Source organism: Lampetra fluviatilis, chromosome 72, assembly GCF_964198595.1.
Source record: "Lampetra fluviatilis chromosome 72, kcLamFluv1.1, whole genome shotgun sequence".
Classification (NCBI taxonomy): domain Eukaryota; kingdom Metazoa; phylum Chordata; class Hyperoartia; order Petromyzontiformes; family Petromyzontidae; genus Lampetra; species Lampetra fluviatilis.
In genome coordinates this window covers 1085934-1105080 of record NC_136346.1, presented here as the reverse complement: position 1 = coordinate 1105080, position 19147 = coordinate 1085934, and the positions used below count along the sequence as shown (strand labels likewise).

At 51.7% G+C, this 19147-nt stretch overlaps 1 protein-coding gene across 1 annotated transcript; it reads left to right on the top strand.

The window, feature by feature from the left end:
- Window positions 1-466: 466 nt before the first annotated feature.
- On the top strand, window positions 467-18153 carry LOC144953144 (intermembrane lipid transfer protein VPS13A-like). The gene is made up of 6 exons (XM_078883710.1): window positions 467-585; window positions 2944-3058; window positions 11577-11671; window positions 12179-12296; window positions 13951-14022; window positions 15148-18153. Exons 1-6 carry the CDS (start codon window positions 554-556, stop codon window positions 15235-15237), a joined length of 522 nt encoding a protein of 173 aa, XP_078739836.1. The 5' UTR covers window positions 467-553; the 3' UTR covers window positions 15238-18153.
- Window positions 18154-19147: the final 994 nt, after the last annotated feature.

Below are 19147 nucleotides of genomic sequence, written 5' to 3'. Positions count from 1 at the left end.
ACTCACTCACCACTCACTCACTCACTCACTCACCACTCACTCACTCACCACTCACTCACTCACTCACCACTCACTCACTCACTCACCACTCACTCACTCATTCACTCACTCACTCACTCATTCATTCACTCACCACTCACTCACCCACTCACTCACTCACCACTCACTCACTCACTCACCACTCACTCACTCACTCACCACTCATTCATTCACTCACCACTCACTCACCCACTCACTCACTCATTCATTCACTCACCACTCACTCACTCACCACTCATTCACTCACTCACCACTCACTCACCACTCACTCACTCACTCACCACTCACTCACTCACCACTCACCCACTCACTCACCCACTCACCACTCACTCACCACTCACTCACTCACCACTCACTCACTCACTCACCACTCACTCACTCACCACTCACCCCCCCCCCCCACCCCCCCACCCCCCCCCCAGGCGCCAGACAGGAGGGGGCTGCGGGGTTCTTCAAGGGGGTGGCCAAGGGGCTCGTTGGGGTCGTGGCCAAACCCACCGGGGGAGTCATCGACATGGCGAGCAGCACCCTGGACGGCATCAAGAGGTCGGGGTCACGCGGGGGTCACGCGGGGGTCACGCGGGGGTCACGCGGGGGGTCACCGGGGGTCACGCGGGGTCACGGCTGGCTCGGACTGTCTGTGTGTGTCTGTGTGTGTGACTGTGTGTGTGACTGTGTGTGTGTCTGTGTGTGTGTCTGTGTGTGTGTCTGTTTGTCTGTGTGTGTGTGTGACTGTGTGTGTGTGTGTCTGTGTGTGTGTCTGTGTGTGTGTCTGTTTGTCTGTGTGTGTGTGACTGTGTGTGTGTGTCTGTGTGTGTGTCTGTGACTGTGTGTGTGTCTGTGTCTGTGTGTGTGTGTCTGTGTCTGTGTGTGTCTGTGTCTGTGTGTGTCTGTGTGTGTCTGTGTCTGTGTGCTGCAGAGTGGCTGAGTCCGTGCAGGAGGTGGTCAGGGTGAGACCTCCATGTGTGTGTCTGTGTGTGTAACTGTGTGTCACTGTGTGTGTGTGTGTCACTGTGTGTGTGTGTCTGTGTGTGTGTCACTGTGTCTGTGTGTCTGTGTGTGTGTCTGTGTGTCACTGTGTCTGTGTGTGTGTCTGTGTGTCACTGTGTGTGTGTGTCTGTGTGTGTGTTCCTGTGTGTGTGTGTCACTGTGTGTGTGTGTCTGTGTGTGTCTGTGTGTGTGTCTGTGTGTGTGTGTGTGTGTAACTGTGTGTCACTGTGTGTGTGTGTCTGTGTGTGTGTCACTGTGTCTGTGTGTATGTGTCTGTGTGTGTGTCTGTGTGTCACTGTGTCTGTGTGTCTGTGTGTGTGTCACTGTGTGTGTGTCTGTGTGTGTGTTCCTGTGTGTGTGTGTCACTGTGTGTGTGTGTCTGTGTGTGTCTGTGTGTGTGTCTGTGTGTGTCTGTGTGTGTAACTGTGTGTCACTGTGTGTGTGTGTCTGTGTGTGTGTCACTGTGTCTGTGTGTATGTGTCTGTGTGTGTGTCTGTGTTTCACTGTGTCTGTGTGTCTGTGTGTGTGTGTCTGTGTGTCACTGTGTGTGTGTGTCTGTGTGTGTGTGCCTGTGTGTGTGTGTGTGTCACTGTGTGTGTGTGTCTGTGTGTGTGTCTGTGTGTGTGTGTCTGTGTGTGTGTCTGTGTGTCACTGTGTCTGTGTGTCTGTGTGTGTGTCTGTGTGTCACTGTGTGTGTGTGTCTGTGTGTGTGTGCCTGTGTGTGTGTGTCACTGTGTGTGTGTGTCTGTGTGTGTGTCTGTGTGTGTGTGTGTGACTGTGTCTGTGTGTGTGACTGTGTGTGTGTCACTGTGTCTGTGTGTGTGTGTGACTGTGTGTGTGTCTGTGTGTGTGTGTGACTGTGTGTGTGTGTCTGTGTGTGTGTCTGTGTGTGTGTCTGTGTGTGTGTGACTGTGTGTCTGTGTGTGTGTGTCTGTGTGTGTGTCACTGTGTCTGTGTGTGTGTGTGACTGTGTGTGTGTGTCTGTGTGTGTGTCACTGTGACTGTGTGTGTGTGTGACTGTGTGTGTGTCTGTGTGTGTGTGTCTGTGTGTGTAACTGTGTGTCACTGTGTGTGTGTGTGTGTCTGTGTGTCTGTGTGTCACTGTGTGTGTGTGTGTGCCTGTGTGTGTGTGTGTCACTGTGTGTGTGTGTCTGTGTGTGTGTGTCTGTGTGTCACTGTGTCTGTGTGTCTGTGTGTGTGTCTGTGTGTCACTGTGTGTGTGTGTCTGTGTGTGTCACTGTGTGTGTGTGTGTCTGTGTGTGTGTGACTGTGTCTGTGTGTGTGTGTGTGACTGTGTCTGTGTGTGTGACTGTGTGTGTGTCACTGTGTCTGTGTCTGTGTGTGTCTGTGTGTGTGACTGTGTGTGTGTGTGTGTCTGTGTGTGTGTGTGTGTCTGTGTGTGTGTGTGTGTCTGTGTGTGTGTCTGTGTGTGTGACTGTGTGTGTCTGTGTGTCTGTGTGTGTGTCACTGTGTCTGTGTGTGTGACTGTGTGTGTGTGTGTGTCTGTGTGTGTCTGTGTGTGTGTCACTGTGACTGTGTGTGTGTGTGACTGTGTGTGTGTGTCTGTGTGTGTGTGTCTGTGTGTGTGTGTCTGTGTGTGTGTCACTGTGACTGTGTGTCTGTGTGTGTGTGTCTGTGTGTGTGTGTGTGTCTGTGTGTGTGTCTGTGTGTGTGTGACTGTGTGTGTGACTGTGTGTGTGACTGTGTGTGTGACTGTGTGTGTGTGTCTGTGTGTGTCTGTGTGTGTGTCACTGTGTCTGTGTGTGACTGTGTGTGTGTGTCTGTGTGTGTCTGTGTGTGTGTCACTGTGACTGTGTGTCTGTGTGTCTGTGTGTGTGTGTCTGTGACTGTGTGTGTGTCTGTGTGTGTGTGTGTGACTGTGTGTGACTGTGTGTGTGTGTCTGTGTGCTGCAGAGTTGCTGAGTCCGTGGAGGAGGTGGTCAGGGTGAGACCTCCGCGCGTCATTCACCCCGACGGACTGGTCCGCCCGTACTGCCTGCGCGAGAGCACGGGGAACCAAGTGCTGCAGGTACCTGCATGCACCTAGCCTGGCACGGAGACGCTCACTCTCTCACTCACTCACTCTCTCTCTCACCCTCTCACTCACTCTCTCTCTCACTCACTCACTCTCACTCACCCACTCGATCACTCGCTCACTCACTCACTCACTCGCTCATTCGCTCGCTCGCTCACCCACTCGCTCACTCGCTCACCCACTCGCTGACTCACTCACTCGCTCACCCACTCGCTCGCTCGCTCACTCACCCACTCGCTCACCCACTCACTCATTCACTCACTCACCCATTCGCTGACTCACTCGCTCACTCACTCATTCGCTCACCCACTTGCTCGCTCGCTCACTCACTCACTCGCTGACTCACTCGCTCACTCACTCATTCGCTCACCCACTCGCTCACTCGCTCACTCACCCACTCGCTGACTCACTCGCTCACTCACTCATTCGCTCACCCACTCGCTCGCTCGCTCACTCACTCACTCGCTCGCTCGCTCACTCACTATCTCACTCACTCACTCACCCGCTCACTCACTCACTCATTGCTCACTCACTCACTCATTCGCTCACTCACTCGCTCGCTCACTTACTCACTCACTCATTCACTCTCTCACTTACTTACTCACTCACTCACTCACTATCTCACTCACTCGCTCATTCACTCTCTCACTCGCTCATTCACTCTCTCACTCACTCATTCACTCGCTCACTCACTCATTCGCTCACTCTCTCATTCGCTCACTCACTCACTCACTCACGCTCTCATTCGCTCACTCACTCGCTCACTCGCTCACTCACTCACTCGCTGACTCACTCGCTCACTCACTCATTCGCTCACCCACTCGCTCGCTCACTCACTCACTCGCTCGCTCACTCACTCACTATCTCACTCACTCACTCATTCGCTCACTCACTCGCTCGCTCGCTCGCTCGCTCACTCACTATCTCACTCACTCACTCACTCATTCGCTCACCCACTCGCTCGCTCGCTCGCTCACTCACTCACTCGCTCGCTCACTCATTCGCTCACTCTCTCATTCACTCACTCACTCTCTCATTCGCTCACTCACTCACTCGCTCACTCACTCACTCGCTCGCTCACTTGCTCACTCGCTCGCTCGCTCACTCACTCATTCGCTCACTCTCTCATTCACTCACTCACTCACGCTCTCATTCGCTCACTCACTCACTCGCTCACTCACTCATTCGCTCACTCACTCACTCGCTCACTTGCTCACTCGCTCTCCCGCTCATTCAATTTCTCGTTCACTCACCCCCTAATTCACCAACCCACTGACCCACTCGCTCACCCTCTCAATCACACTTCACCTCACTATGAGTCTATGGGTTTCTGTGATGAGTCTATGTGTCTGTGTGTGGTGGGTCTCTGTGTGGTGGGTCTCTGTGTGGTGGGTCTCTGTGTGGTGAGTCCATGGCTCTCTGTGTGTGGTGAGTCTCTGTGTGGTGGGTCTCTGTGTGGTGAGTCTATGGCTCTCTGTGTGGTGAGTCTGTGTGGTGGGTCTCTGTGTGGTGAGTCTATGGCTCTCTGTGTGGTGAGTCTCTGTGTGGTGGGTCTCTGTGTGGTGAGTCTATGTGTCTCTGTGTGGTGAGTCTATGTGTCTCTGTGTGGTGAGTCTCTGTGTGGTGGGTCTCTGTGTGGTGAGTCCATGGCTCTCTGTGTGTGGTGAGTCTCTGTGTGGTGGGTCTCTGTGTGGTGAGTCTATGGCTCTCTGTGTGTGGTGAGTCTCTGTGTGGTGGGTCTCTGTGTGGTGAGTCTATGTGTCTCTGTGTGGTGAGTCTCTGTGTGGTGGGTCTCTGTGTGGTGAGTCTCTGTGTGGTGAGTCCATGGCTCTCTGTGTGTGGTGAGTCTCTGTGTGGTGGGTCTCTGTGTGGTGAGTCTATGGCTCTCTGTGTGTGGTGAGTCTCTGTGTGGTGAGTCTATGGCTCTCTGTGTGTGGTGGGTCTCTGTGTGGTGAGTCTGTGGCTCTCTGTGTGTGGTGGGTCTCTGTGTGGTGAGTCTCTGTGTGGTGGGTCTATGGCTCTCTGTGTGTGGTGAGTCTGTGTGTGGTGGGTCTCTGTGTGGTGAGTCTATGGCTCTCTGTGTGTGGTGAGTCTCTGTGTGGTGAGTCTCTGTGTGGTGGGTCTCTGTGTGGTGAGTCCATGGCTCTCTGTGTGTGGTGAGTCTGTGTGGTGGGTCTCTGTGTGGTGAGTCTATGGCTCTCTGTGTGTGGTGGGTCTCTGTGTGGTGAGTCTGTGGCTCTCTGTGTGTGGTGGGTCTCTGTGTGGTGAGTCCATGGCTCTCTGTGTGTGGTGAGTCTGTGTGTGGTGGGTCTCTGTGTGGTGAGTCTATGGCTCTCTGTGTGTGGTGAGTCTCTGTGTGGTGAGTCTCTGTGTGGTGGGTCTCTGTGTGGTGAGTCCATGGCTCTCTGTGTGTGGTGAGTCTCTGTGTGGTGAGTCTCTGTGTGGTGGGTCTCTGTGTGGTGAGTCTATGGCTCTCTGTGTGTGGTGAGTCTCTGTGTGGTGGGTCTCTGTGTGGTGAGTCTATGGCTCTCTGTGTGTCTCTGACGTTGTCTCTCTGATTGTGTCTTTTCTTTCCATTCCTGCTGCCGTTGAAAGGATTAAAGACACGCACACACACACAGACACACACACAGACACACACAGACACACACACAGACACAGATACACACAGACACACACACACACAGATATACACACAGACACACACAGACACACACAGACACACACAGACACACAGACACACACAGACACACAGACACACACACAGACACACAGACACACACAGACACACAGATACAGACACACAGATACAGACACACACAGACAGATACACACACAGATACACACACACACAGACACACACACACAGACACACAGACACACACACAGACACACACAGACACATACACACACACACAGACACACACACAGACACACACACAGACACAGATACACACAGACACACACACACACAGATATACACACAGACACACACAGACACACACAGACACACACAGACACACAGACATACACAGACACACAGACACACACACAGACACACAGACACACACAGACACACAGATACAGACACACAGATACAGACACACACAGACAGATACACACACAGATACACACACACACAGACACACACACACAGACACACAGACACACACACACACAGACACACACAGACACATACACACACACACAGACACACACACAGACACACACACAGACACAGATACACACAGACACACACACACACAGATATACACACAGACACACACAGACACACACAGACACACACAGACACACAGACACACACAGACACACAGACACACACACAGACACACAGACACACACAGACACACAGATACAGACACACAGATACAGACACACACAGACAGATACACACACAGATACACACACACACAGACACACACACACAGACACACAGACACAACAACAACAACAACAACAACCGCCATTCGCCACTAAGTGGCGGTGACGTCACCACGACGCTTGTGCCAGGCCATGTGCACCTTGAGGCCACGTGAAGTGTCGAACGCCCGCTGGCAGGAGGTCACGGGGCAGACCCAGGTGCCACGGGTCGACTGACCGAGATGACCGAGATGACTGGCTGATGCACCACCTGTGCCCCCTACTGTGCCAACTTGCTGTGCTTTAGCCACCCGGCGCTCCGCTCGTTGTTGTGAGCGTCGCTCCTCCGCCCTCCGTTGTTGTTGGAGGGCGACTGCCTCCAACTGCCCAGTAGCGTCCTTCACGAGCCTCCTCCACTGAGGCCGATCTTGACACCGCTGGTACCAGTCATCGGCAAGTCCACTCAGCTCCACGTCCTCCTGTACCACATCACTCCATCTCTTCTCTAGCCCGTGCCGCGCCCGTTTAGCCCCCTCGATCCGGCCGAACAAAAGCTGTTTAGGCATGCGGTGGCTGGGCATGCGGGCTACATGACCCAGCCAACGCAGCCTTGCCTGTCGGAGGAGCTCACTGATGGGACTTTGCCCAGATCTTTCAAGGACTTGTGAGCTCCTCACACAATCCAGCCTGGTTAAACCCAGGATGGATCGTAGGCAGGCCAGCCTAAATGTTTCCAACCGGCGAAGATGCTCCACTAGGGGGGTCCACGTTTCGCAAGCATAGAGAAGGGAGGGAATGACCGTGGCCGAGAAGACCTGAAGCTTCGTGCGGAGCGACAGACCAGGTAGCTTCCACACAGCGTTACGCAACCGATGAAAAGATATTGCCGCTCGACTGATTCGGAGTGAGACCTCTGCTGATAAACTGGAGCCGGTCATGAGCACACTGCCCAGGTATGGGAAACTCTCTACTCTCTCCACAACTGCCCCATCACCGATTGGGAGTTGTGGGGGCGGAGTGCCCGATGGTACAAAATACCCAGGCAGGTGCTTAGTTTTGGTGGGGCTGATGGTAAGGCCCCACCTCTTAGTGGCACGCTCCAGTCTCAGCAGCAGCGTCTCCAACTCCTCTTCTGAATGAGCAGCTATTACCAAATCATCGGCATACATAACGTGGTTGACCAATAGGGAGCCATCCCTTGATCGCACCCGGGCGTCGATCAGCCTCCCATTGTATCTGTACCAAATGGTAATTCCCCCGGTACAGCTATTGAAGGCTTCACGAACTACGCAGTCGAAATAGATGTTAAATAATGTGGGAGCCAGAGGACATCCCTGTCGCACCCCAAGGTGTACAGGGAAAGGCTCCGACTCCCGGCCACGTAGTTTTACCCGGGCCCGCTCACCATCATGAAGGTCCTTAATGATCGTGAGCAGAGGGTCAGGGACTCCGAAAGCACGAAGAACAACCCAGAGCCCAGTCCTACTGATGGTATCATAGGCCTTGACCAGGTCAATAAAGCAGAGATGTAGGTCTTTTTGAAATTCCCTACACCTCTGCTGTAGCAGACGGACAGAAAATATGGCATCTGTGCAGGACCGCCCTTTCCTGAAACCACATTGGGGCTCCGCAAGCCTCTCCTCAGCATGCCTAGCAAGGCGATGTTGAATAATCCTTGCCAGGACCTTACCCGGCACACTGAGGAGTGAGATGCCCCTGTAGTTGTTACAGTCGGTACGGTCCCCCTTCTTAAAGAGGGGAACCACCAGGGCATCCTTCCAGTCCTGCGGAACCCGTCCAGTGGTCCAGACTGTTGTTTTGATGTCATATAGGGCAGTCTGTGCACAAACGCCACCCTCCCTCAGCATTTCGCCTGGGAGATCATCTCTGCCCGGTGCCTTCCCTGGTCTCAGACTCCGGATCGCCCTCAGTACTTCCTCAACAGCCGGTACCTCAGCCAGCCACTCACAGGGGGTGACCTCTTCCAATATTTGAGGCACCGCAGCCTCAGCAGGGTTATCCCCACTTTGTGCCATGATTTTTTCCTGGCTGAAAGATTTTCCCTCCCCCAGGACCTCACAGAAATGCTCAGCAAATCTGCAAACCTGTTCCTGGGGGTCGGAGATTGGATCACCGTTTTTTCCTCTAATGATGGTAATAGGTGTGGCGCTGCAGGTTACTTTTTTGATGGAGTTAAATAGTGATTTGTGATCGCGGGCCACTGAGGCAGACTCCATCTCCTCAGCAACCCGCGACCACCACCCATCCTTACAGCGCCTCACGGCTCTCCGAACCTCCGAGCGAAGACTGCGGTAAACCTCCTCATTCTCTGACGTGGGATGCTGTAGGCGATGAGAGTGGGCCTGTCGCTTTTTCTCAATTAACCTGAACACCTCCTCCGTCAGCCAGGGTTCCCGGGGAGGTCTGGACCGCGTACCCAAAGCAGCCATTGCAGCTGCATGAGTCACAGTCTTAAACCTCGCCCATTTACCCTCGACATCAGGTGGAGTGGGGGACGATGCCAACCCCAGCTGCAAGCGATGATGAAATTCTCGCTTGCAACTTTCATCAGTTAACTTAGACCAGGCCACTTTTGGTTGGAATGGGATCCTGGGTGTACACCCACCACCGGAGTGGAAGAATGGCAGGCGCATCTTACAGATGACTAGTCGATGGTCAGAGGGCAGATCAGCTCCACGGTAGGTCCTGGTGTCAAGGACATGGGCTCGCATCCGCTGGTCCGTCACTACGTAGTCCAGCAGATGTTCTTGCTTGGACCCGGCATGCATCCATGATGTTGTGTGGATGCGCCGATGCCGGAAGAGCGTGTTAGTAATTACAAGCCCATGGGCTGCACAAAAATCTAGCAGCCTCCTACCGTTATTATTGAGCTGATCTGGCCCATGCCTTCCAATCACTCCAGACCAGGTGCCAGTATCATGACCAACTCGGGCATTGAAGTCACCCAACAAGATGACTCTGTCCCGAGTGGCCACTTTAGCCAGCACCTGTGACAGGAGGTCATAGAAAGCGTCCGACTCATCGGCTTTGCCTGCATCCCTCCACAGATGTTCGTCTTCGGTGGGGGCATAAGTAACCACGACCACCACTCCTCGCCTCTGGTTGATGGGAAGGCGAGCCCAAAGTATCCTGGGGCTTACAGCTTCCCACACCTCACCGCCACGCTCCCACGCCCCCTTCATTCTTTTGTTCAGAAGAAGAGCCACACCCTGTTGTTTGGCAGTCTCATGCCCCGAGTAGAGGACTGTCCACCCCTCATGGTGGCAGGAGCCAGAACCGGTCCACCGGACCTCCTGAATGCCACAGAGATCCAGGCGGTACCGGTCCAGCTCCCGACAGCGGAGTGGCAGCCTCTCCTCCGCATTGAGCGTTCGAACATTCCACGTGGCCATCCGCAATGGTTTTTCGTTGTTTCTGGAGGAGCCCCGAGGGTTAAAATTCAATCTCCTGGCTCCGCCAAATGGGGTTTGGCCAGGAGACGTCATAAAAGCCTGACCCCCCGGGGCCTCCGGCACAAGCTTATTAATTACAGGTTTGTGTTTACTTCGTAGTTTAGTGGTGGTTAATTGAAGGTGGAGGGGTTACCAGCCCCTCGCACCCGTCCAGAGCCCCCGTTTAGCCACTGTGGTGGTCACAGACGCCATGAGGGGAGAGGCCAATGGGCATTGGCCCTCCCCCCACAGCACTGCCCACGACAGTGTTGCCCGTCCGGCACCGCGAGGAGGTAGGAGGTTGTTTTGCCGGACCCACACAGACACACACACACACAGACACACACAGACACATACACACACACACAGACACACACACAGACACACACACAGACACAGATACACACAGACACACACACACACAGATATACACACAGACACACACAGACACACACAGACACACACAGACACACAGACACACACAGACACACAGACACACACACAGACACACAGACACACACAGACACACAGATACAGACACACAGATACAGACACACACAGACAGACACACACAGATACACACACAGACACACACACACAGACACACAGACACACACACACACAGACACACACAGACACATACACACACACATACACACACACAGACACACACACAGACACACACACACACAGACACACACACAGACACACACAGTCACACACACAGACACGCAGACATTGTTGGAGTTTCCACTTGTGTGCTTATGTGTGGTATCTTTTCTTATTGTATGGATAATTACCAATACTAAGTGCTTACAATGGATCTCCTTAAGTGCGGTATCATTTTTAATTAGAGCCTTATCAGTACTATAATTTACAATGGGCATTCTTATGCGCTGTATCTTTTAGAATATTTAATGTCTATACTTACATGTAGTATCCGATAAAAGGGTGTAGTATTATTAGTGGTATCATTTTCAATTGATATCCTTATGCGTGATATCCTTTCTAAGGGTGTAGTCTTTATCAGTGTTATAACTTTAAATGGGTATCCTTATGCGTGGTATCTTTTCTAAGGATGTAGTGTTTATCAGTGTTATAATTTTAAATGGGTATCCTTATGTGTGGTATCCTTTCTAATTGTTCAATATTAGTGGTACTGTATAAAATTGTGCAATCTCGTGCTTATCGATGTTAGGTTTTCCAATGACCTGTCTTATCAGTGGTATCATTTCCAGTGTATGCATGCGTGCGATTTGGTGCCATTGATGGGTATCGGTAAATAAACTGGTATTGTAAATGTTACTATTGACCGGGGGAGGTGAATAAATTCGCTATGGTGAGTGGGTGAGTGGGTGGGTGGGTGAGTGAGTGGGTGGGTGAGTGGGTGAGTGGTTGAGTGGGTGGGTGAGTGGGTGGGTGAATGGGTGAATGGGTGGGTGAATGAGTGAGTGGGTGAGTGAGCGAGTGAGCGAGTGAGTGAATGAGTGACTGAGTGAGTGAATGAGTGACTGAGTGAGTGAGCGAGTGAATGAGTGGGTGAGTGAGTGACTGAGTGGGTGAGCGAGTGAGCGAGTGAATGAGTGGGTGAGTGAGTGGGTGAGTGAGTGGCTGAGCGAGTGAGTGAATGAGTGAGTGAGCAGGTGAGTGAGTGAGTGACTCACTCCGCTGTCCCACAGAGGGTGAGTGGTGGACGCTACGGGGCGAGTGACGACTACTGCTCCCACGTGGCGCTGGCTCCCAACATGAAGAAGTTTCTCCTCGTCACCACGAGGTGATGGTGGTGATGGTGGTGATGGTGGTGATGATGGTGGTGGTGGTGATGGTGGTGATGGTGATGATGGTGGCGATGGTGGTGATGGTGATGATGGTGGTGGTGGTGGTGATGGTGGTGGTGGTGATGATGGTGGTGGTGATGGTGGTGGTGATGATGGTGGTGATGATGATGATGGTGGTGGTGATGGTGGTGATGATGGTGGTGATGGTGGTGATGATGATGGTGGTGGTGGTGATGGTGGTGATGATGGTGGTGATGGTGATGGTGGTGATGATGATGATGGTGGTGGTGATGGTGGTGATGATGGTGGTGATGGTGATGGTGGTGATGATGATGGTGGTGATGGTGGTGGTGATGGTGGTGGTGGTGATGGTGGTAATGATGGTGATGGTGGTGGTGATGATGGCGGTTGTGATGGTGGTGATGATGATGGTGAAGTCAGGAGGGTGATGATGTTGATGGTGGTGATGATGTTAATGATGATGATGATGGTGGTGATGTTAGGAGGGTGATGTACATCACCAAGGACTTGCTGGACCAGTACAACACTGAGTGGGAACATCAACACGGCGCTGTGAAGTCAACAACACGAAGCCACAACATCATCACCATCACCCTCAAGGTACCACCACCATCACCACCACCATCACCACCACCACCATCACCCTCAAGGTACCACCACCATCACCACCACCATCACCACCACCATCACCATCACCACTACCACCACTACCACCATCACCACCACCAACATTATCATCACCACCACCATCACCACTACCACCACTACCACCATCACCACCACCATCACTACCACCATCACCACCACCAACATTATCATCACCACCACCATCACCACCACCATCACCACCATCACTACCACCATCACCACCACCACCATCACCACCACCAACATCATCATCACCACCACCATCCCCACCACCACCATCACCCTCAAGGTACCACCACCATCACCACCACCATCACCACCACCAACATTATCATCACCACCACCATCACCACCACCATCACCACCACCATCACCACCACCATCACTACCACCATCACCACCACCAACATTATCATCACCACCACCATCACCACTACCACCACTACCACCATCACCACCACCATCACTACCACCATCACCACCACCAACATTATCATCACCACCACCATCACCACCACCATCACCACCATCATCACCACCACCATCACCACCATCACTACCACCATCACCACCACCACTACCACCATCACCACCACCAACATCATCATCACCACCACCATCCCCACCACCACCATCACCCTCAAGGTACCACCACCATCACCACCACCATCACCACCACCATCACCATCACCACTACCACCACTACCACCATCACCACCATCACCACCACCACCATCCCCACCACCATCACCACCACCATCACCACCACCATCACCACCACCACCACCATCACCACCACCATCACCACCACCATCACCACCACCATCACCACCACCATCACCACCACCATCACCACCACCATCACCACCATCATCACCACCACCATCACCACCACCATCACCACCACCATCACCACCACCATCACCACCACCATCACCACCACCACCATCACCACCACCATCACCACCACCATCACCACCATCACCACCATCACCATCACCACCATCATCACCACCACCATCACCACCATCACCACCACCACCATCACCACCACCACCATCACCACCACCATCACCACCACCATCACCACCATCACCACCATCACCATCACCACCATCATCACCACCACCACCATCACCACCATCACCACCATCACCACCACCACCATCACCACTACCATCACCACTACCATCACCACTACCACCATCACCACCATCACCACCACCACCATCACTACCACCATCACCACCACCAACATCATCATCACCACCACCATCCCCACCACCACCATCCCCACCACCACCATCACCACCACAATCACATGTTGGTGATGATATTGATGTATGTGATTTTGTTGATGTTGTTGTTGATGATGTTGTTGTTGATGATGTTGTTGATGTTGTTGTTGATGTTGTTGTTGTTGTCTATGTTATTGATGTTGTTGATGTTATTGTTGATGTTGTTGATGATGTTGTTGATGATGTTGTTGTTGATGTTGTTGATGTTGTTGTTGATGTTGTTGTTGATGTTGTTGTTGTCTATGTTATTGATGTTGTTGATGTTGTTGATGTTGATGTTGTTGATGTTGTTGACGTTGTTGTTGCAGGAGGCTCGCCGTGTGGGCGTGAACTTGCGCTCCCACGAGACTGTGACCCTGCACAGCGACCACGCCGCCCAGGTGGGGGGGGGGGTGGGACAGGGGGAGGGGCATGGGGGGAGGGGCATGGGGGGGTAGGGTGGGGATGGGAGGGGCATGGGGGGAGGGGCATGGGGGGAGGGGCATGGGGGGAGGGGCATGGGGGGGTAGGGTGGGGATGGGAGGGGCATGGGGGGAGGGGCATGGGGGGAGGGGCATGGGGGGGGTTGGGAGGGGCATGGGGGGGGTTGGGAGGGGCATGGGGGGAGGGGCATGGGGGGGGTTGGGAGGGGCATGGGGGGAGGGGCATGGGGGGGGTTGGGAGGGGCATGGGGGGAGGGGCATGGGGGGAGGGGTGGGGGGGGGGCAATGGGGGTGTGTGTGTATCTGTGTGTGTGTGACTGTGTGTGTGTAACTGTGTGTGTGACTGTGTGTATGTGTGTGTGACTGTGTCTGTGTGACTGTGTGTGTGTGACTGTGTGTGTGACTGTGTGTGTGACTGTGTGTAACTGTGTGTGTGTGACTGTGTATCTGTGTGTGACTGTGTCTGTGTGACTGTGTGTGTGTGACTGTGTGTGACTGTGTGTGTGACTGTGTGTGACTGTCTGTGTGACTGTGACTGTGTGTATCTGTGTGTGTGTGTATGTGTGTGTGACTGTGTGTGTGACTGTGTGTGTGTGACTGTGTGTGTGACTGTGTGTATCTGTGTGTGTGACTGTATCTGTGTGTGACTGTGTCTGTGTGACTGTGACTGTGTGTATATGTGTGCGTGTGACTGTGTGTGACTGTGTGTGTATCTGTGTGTGTGTGACTGTGTGTGACTGTGTGTATCTGTGTGTGTGTGTGACTGTGTGTGTGTGACTGTGTGTCTGTGTGTGTGACTGTGTGTGTGACTGTGTGTCTGTGTGACTGTGTGTGTGTGACTGTGTGTCTGTGTGTGTGACTGTGTGTATGTGTGTGTGACTGTGTCTGTGTGACTGTGTGTGTGACTGTGTGTGTGTGACTGTGTGTGTGACTGTGTGTGTGTGACTGTGTGTGTGACTGTGTGTAACTGTGTGTGTGACTGTGTGTATCTGTGTGACTGTGTCTGTGTGACTGTGTGTGTGTGACTGTGTGTGTGACTGTGTGTGTGTGACTGTGTGTGTGTGACTATGTTTGTGTGTTTAGTGGGTTCTTGACAAGATATCCGAGGCCCGTGCTGCGTGGGACGCAGACTCCGTCCGGGAGATGAGCACCACTGGGTTCAGGACAGCCTGACTCACTCAGCCTGACTCACTCAGCCTGACTCACCCAGCCTGACTCACTCAGCCTGACTCACTCAGCCTGACTCACTCAGCCTGACTCACCCAGCCTGACTCACTCAGCCTGACTCACTCAGCCTGACTCACTCACTCAGCCTGACTCACTCACTCACTCAGCCTGACTCACTCACTCACTCAGCCTGACTCACTCAGCCTGACTCACTCACTCAGCCTGACTTACTCAGCCTGACTCACTCACTCAGCCTGACTCACTCAGCCTGACTCACTAAGCCTGACTAACTCACTCAGCCTGACTCACTCACTCAGCCTGACTCACTCACTCACTCAGACTCACTCACTCACTCAGCCTGACTCACTCACTCACTCAGCCTGACTCACTCAGCCTGACTCACTCACTCAGCCTGACTTACTCAGCCTGACTCACTCAGCCTGACTCACTAAGCCTGACTAACTCACTCAGCCTGACTCACTCACTCAGCCTGACTCACTCACTCAGACTCACTCACTCACTCAGCCTGACTCACTCACTCAGCCGGACTCACTCAGCCTGACTCACTCACTCAGCCTGACTCACTCACTCACTCAGACTGACTCACTCACTCAGCCTGACTCACTCACTCAGCCTGACTCACTCACTCAGCCTGACTCACTCACTCAGCCTGACTCACTCACTCACTCAGACTCACTCACTCACTCAGCCTGACTCACTCAGCCTGACTCACTCAGCCTGACTCACTCACTCAGCCTGACTCACTCACTCAGCCGGACTCACTCAGCCTGACTCACTCACTCAGCCTGACTCACTCACTCAGCCTGACTCACTCACTCACTCAGACTCACTCACTCACTCAGCCTGACTCACTCAGCCTGACTCACTCACTCAGCCGGACTCACTCAGCCTGACTCACTCACTCAGCCTGACTCACTCACTCACTCAACCTGGCGGTGTTCACGTGATGGTGATTTCATCAATGGGAATGCACGCCGGTGTTGTTGTGTTAATGCGATCGTGATGATGTGATTATGTTAATGTGATTGTGTTTATGGTAATGAGATCGTGAGTGTTAATGCGATCGTGATGATGTGGTTATGTTAATGCGATCGTGGTCATGTTAATGTGACCGTGGTTATGTTAATGTGATCGTGGTCATGTTAATGTGATCGTGGTTATGTTGATGTGATAGTGGTTATGTTAATGTGATAGTGGTTATGTTAATGTGATAGTGGTTATGTTAATGTGACCGTGGTTATGTTAATGTGACCGTGGTTATGTTAATGTGACCGTGGTTATGTTAATGTGACCGTGGTTATGTTAATGTGACCGTGGTTATGTTAATGCGACACTGGTTATGTTAATGCGATCGTGGTTATGTTAATGTGATCGTGGTTATGTTAATGCGACACTGGTTATGTTAATGCGACACTGGTTATGTTAATGTGATCGTGGTTATGTTAATGCGACACTGGTTATGTTAATGTGATCGTGGTTATGTTAATGTGATCGTGGTTGTGTTAATGTGATCGTGGTTATGTTAATGTGATCGTGGTTGTGTTAATGCGACACTGGTTATGTTAATGTGATCGTGGTTATGTTAATGTAACCGTGGTTATGTTGATGTGATCGTGGTTATGTTAATGTGATCGTGGTTATGTTAATGTGATCGTGGTTATGTTAATGTGATCGTGGTTATGTTAATGTGATCGTGGTTATGTTAATGTGATCGTGGTTATGTTAATGTGATCATGGTCATGTTAATGCGACACTGGTTATGTTAATGCGATCGTGGTTATGTTAATGTGACTGTGGTTATGTTAATGTGATCGTGGTCATGTTAATGCGACACTGGTTATGTTAATGTGATCGTGGTTATGTTGATGTGATCGTGAATATGTTAATGTGATCGTGGTTATGTTAATGCGATCGTGGTTATGTTAATGTGATCGTGGTTATGTTAATGCGATCGTGGCTATGTTGATGCGATCGTGGTTATGTTAATGTGATCGTGGTTATGTTAATGTGATCGTGGTTATGTTAATGTGATCGTGGTTATGTTAATGTGATCGTGGTTATGTTAATGTGACCGTGGTTATGTTAATGTGACCGTGGTAATGTAACCGTGGTTATGTTAATGTAACCATGGTTATGTTAATGTGATCGTGGTTATGTTAATGTGACTGGTTATGTTAATGTGATCGTGATTATGTTAATGTGATCGTGGTCATGTTAATGCGACACTGGTTATGTTAATGTGATCGTGGTTATGTTGATGTGATCGTGAATATGTTAATGTGATCGTGGTTATGTTAATGCGATCGTGGTTATGTTAATGTGATCGTGGTTATGTTAATGCGATCGTGGTTATGTTGATGCGATCGTGGTTATGTTAATGTGATCGTGGTTATGTTAATGTGACCGTGGTTATGTTAATGTGACCGTGGTTATGTTAATGTGACCGTGGTTATGTTAATGTGACCGTGTTAATGTAACCGTGGTTATGTTAATGTAACCGTGGTTATGTTAATGTGATCGTGGTTATGTTAATGTGACTGGTTATGTTAATGTGATCGTGATTATGTTAATGTGATCGTGGTTATGTTAATGTGATCGTGGTCATGTTAATGCGACCGTGGTTATGTTAATGTGATCGTGGTTTTAATGTGATAGTGGTTATGTTAATGTGATCGTGGTCATGTTAATGCGACCGTGGTTATGTTAATGTGATAGTGATTGTGTTCATTCGCTTGCGGTTATGCTCATGGGGTTAGATTGTGCCGATGCTACCAGAGCATTCTAATTTGATTCCGATTACGTGAATGCGATGGCGATGACGTTGACGCGAATGTGCACGCTGATTTGATTGCGATGATTTTGTAAGTGGCGTTTGTGATGACATTAAATCTGACGACGATGTCACGGAGCCACTTTATATTATAATCACCACCACCACCATCAATCACCATCACCACCACGAGGTGCATGGGTTGATGAGTGGGTGGGTGACTTTGTGGGTGAGTTTGTGGACGAGTGGGTCAGCCCCAGCAGGTGCCATGGGTTGGCTGAGATGACCGGTAGATGCACCACCAGCTGTACCCCCGACTTACACACAGACACCCTCTGCTCACGATCATTAAGGACCTTCATGATGGCGAGTGGCCCCGCGTCAAAGTACGTCGCTGTGAGTCGGAGCCATTCCCTCTACACCTTGGGGTGCGACAGGGATGTCCTCTGGCTCCCACATTATTTAACATATCTTTTGACCACGTAGTTCTTGAAGCCTTCAATGTCTGTACCGGAGGAATTACCATATGGTACAGATACAATGGGAGACTGATCGATGCCCGGGTGCGGTCAAGGGATGGCTCCCTATTGGTCAACCACGTTATGTATGCCAATGATTTGGTAATAGCTGCTCATTCAGAAGAGGAGTTGGAGACGCTGCTGCTGAGACTGGAGCATGCCACTAAGAGGTGGGGCCTTACCATCAGCCGCACCAAAACTAAGCACCTGCCTGGGTATTTTGTACCATCCGGACACTCCACCCTCACAACTCCCAATTGGTGATGGGGCAGTTGTGGAGAGAGTGGAGAGTTTCCCATACCTGGGCAGTGTGCTCATGACTGGCTCCGGTTTAACAGCAGAGTTCTCACTCCAAATCAGTCGAGCGGCATTATCGTTTCATCGGCTGCGTAACGCTGTGTGGAAGTTACCTGGTCTCTCGGTCCGCACGAAGCTCCAGGTCGTCCCGGCCACAGTAATTCCCTCCCTTCTCTACGCTTGCGAAACGTGCACTCCCCTAATGGAGCTTCTTCGCCGGTTAGAAACATTTAGACTGGCCTGCTAACGATCCATCCTGGGTTTAACCAGGTGTGTGCATCTTAAGTCGATGTGTTTCTATGTGTGTAGG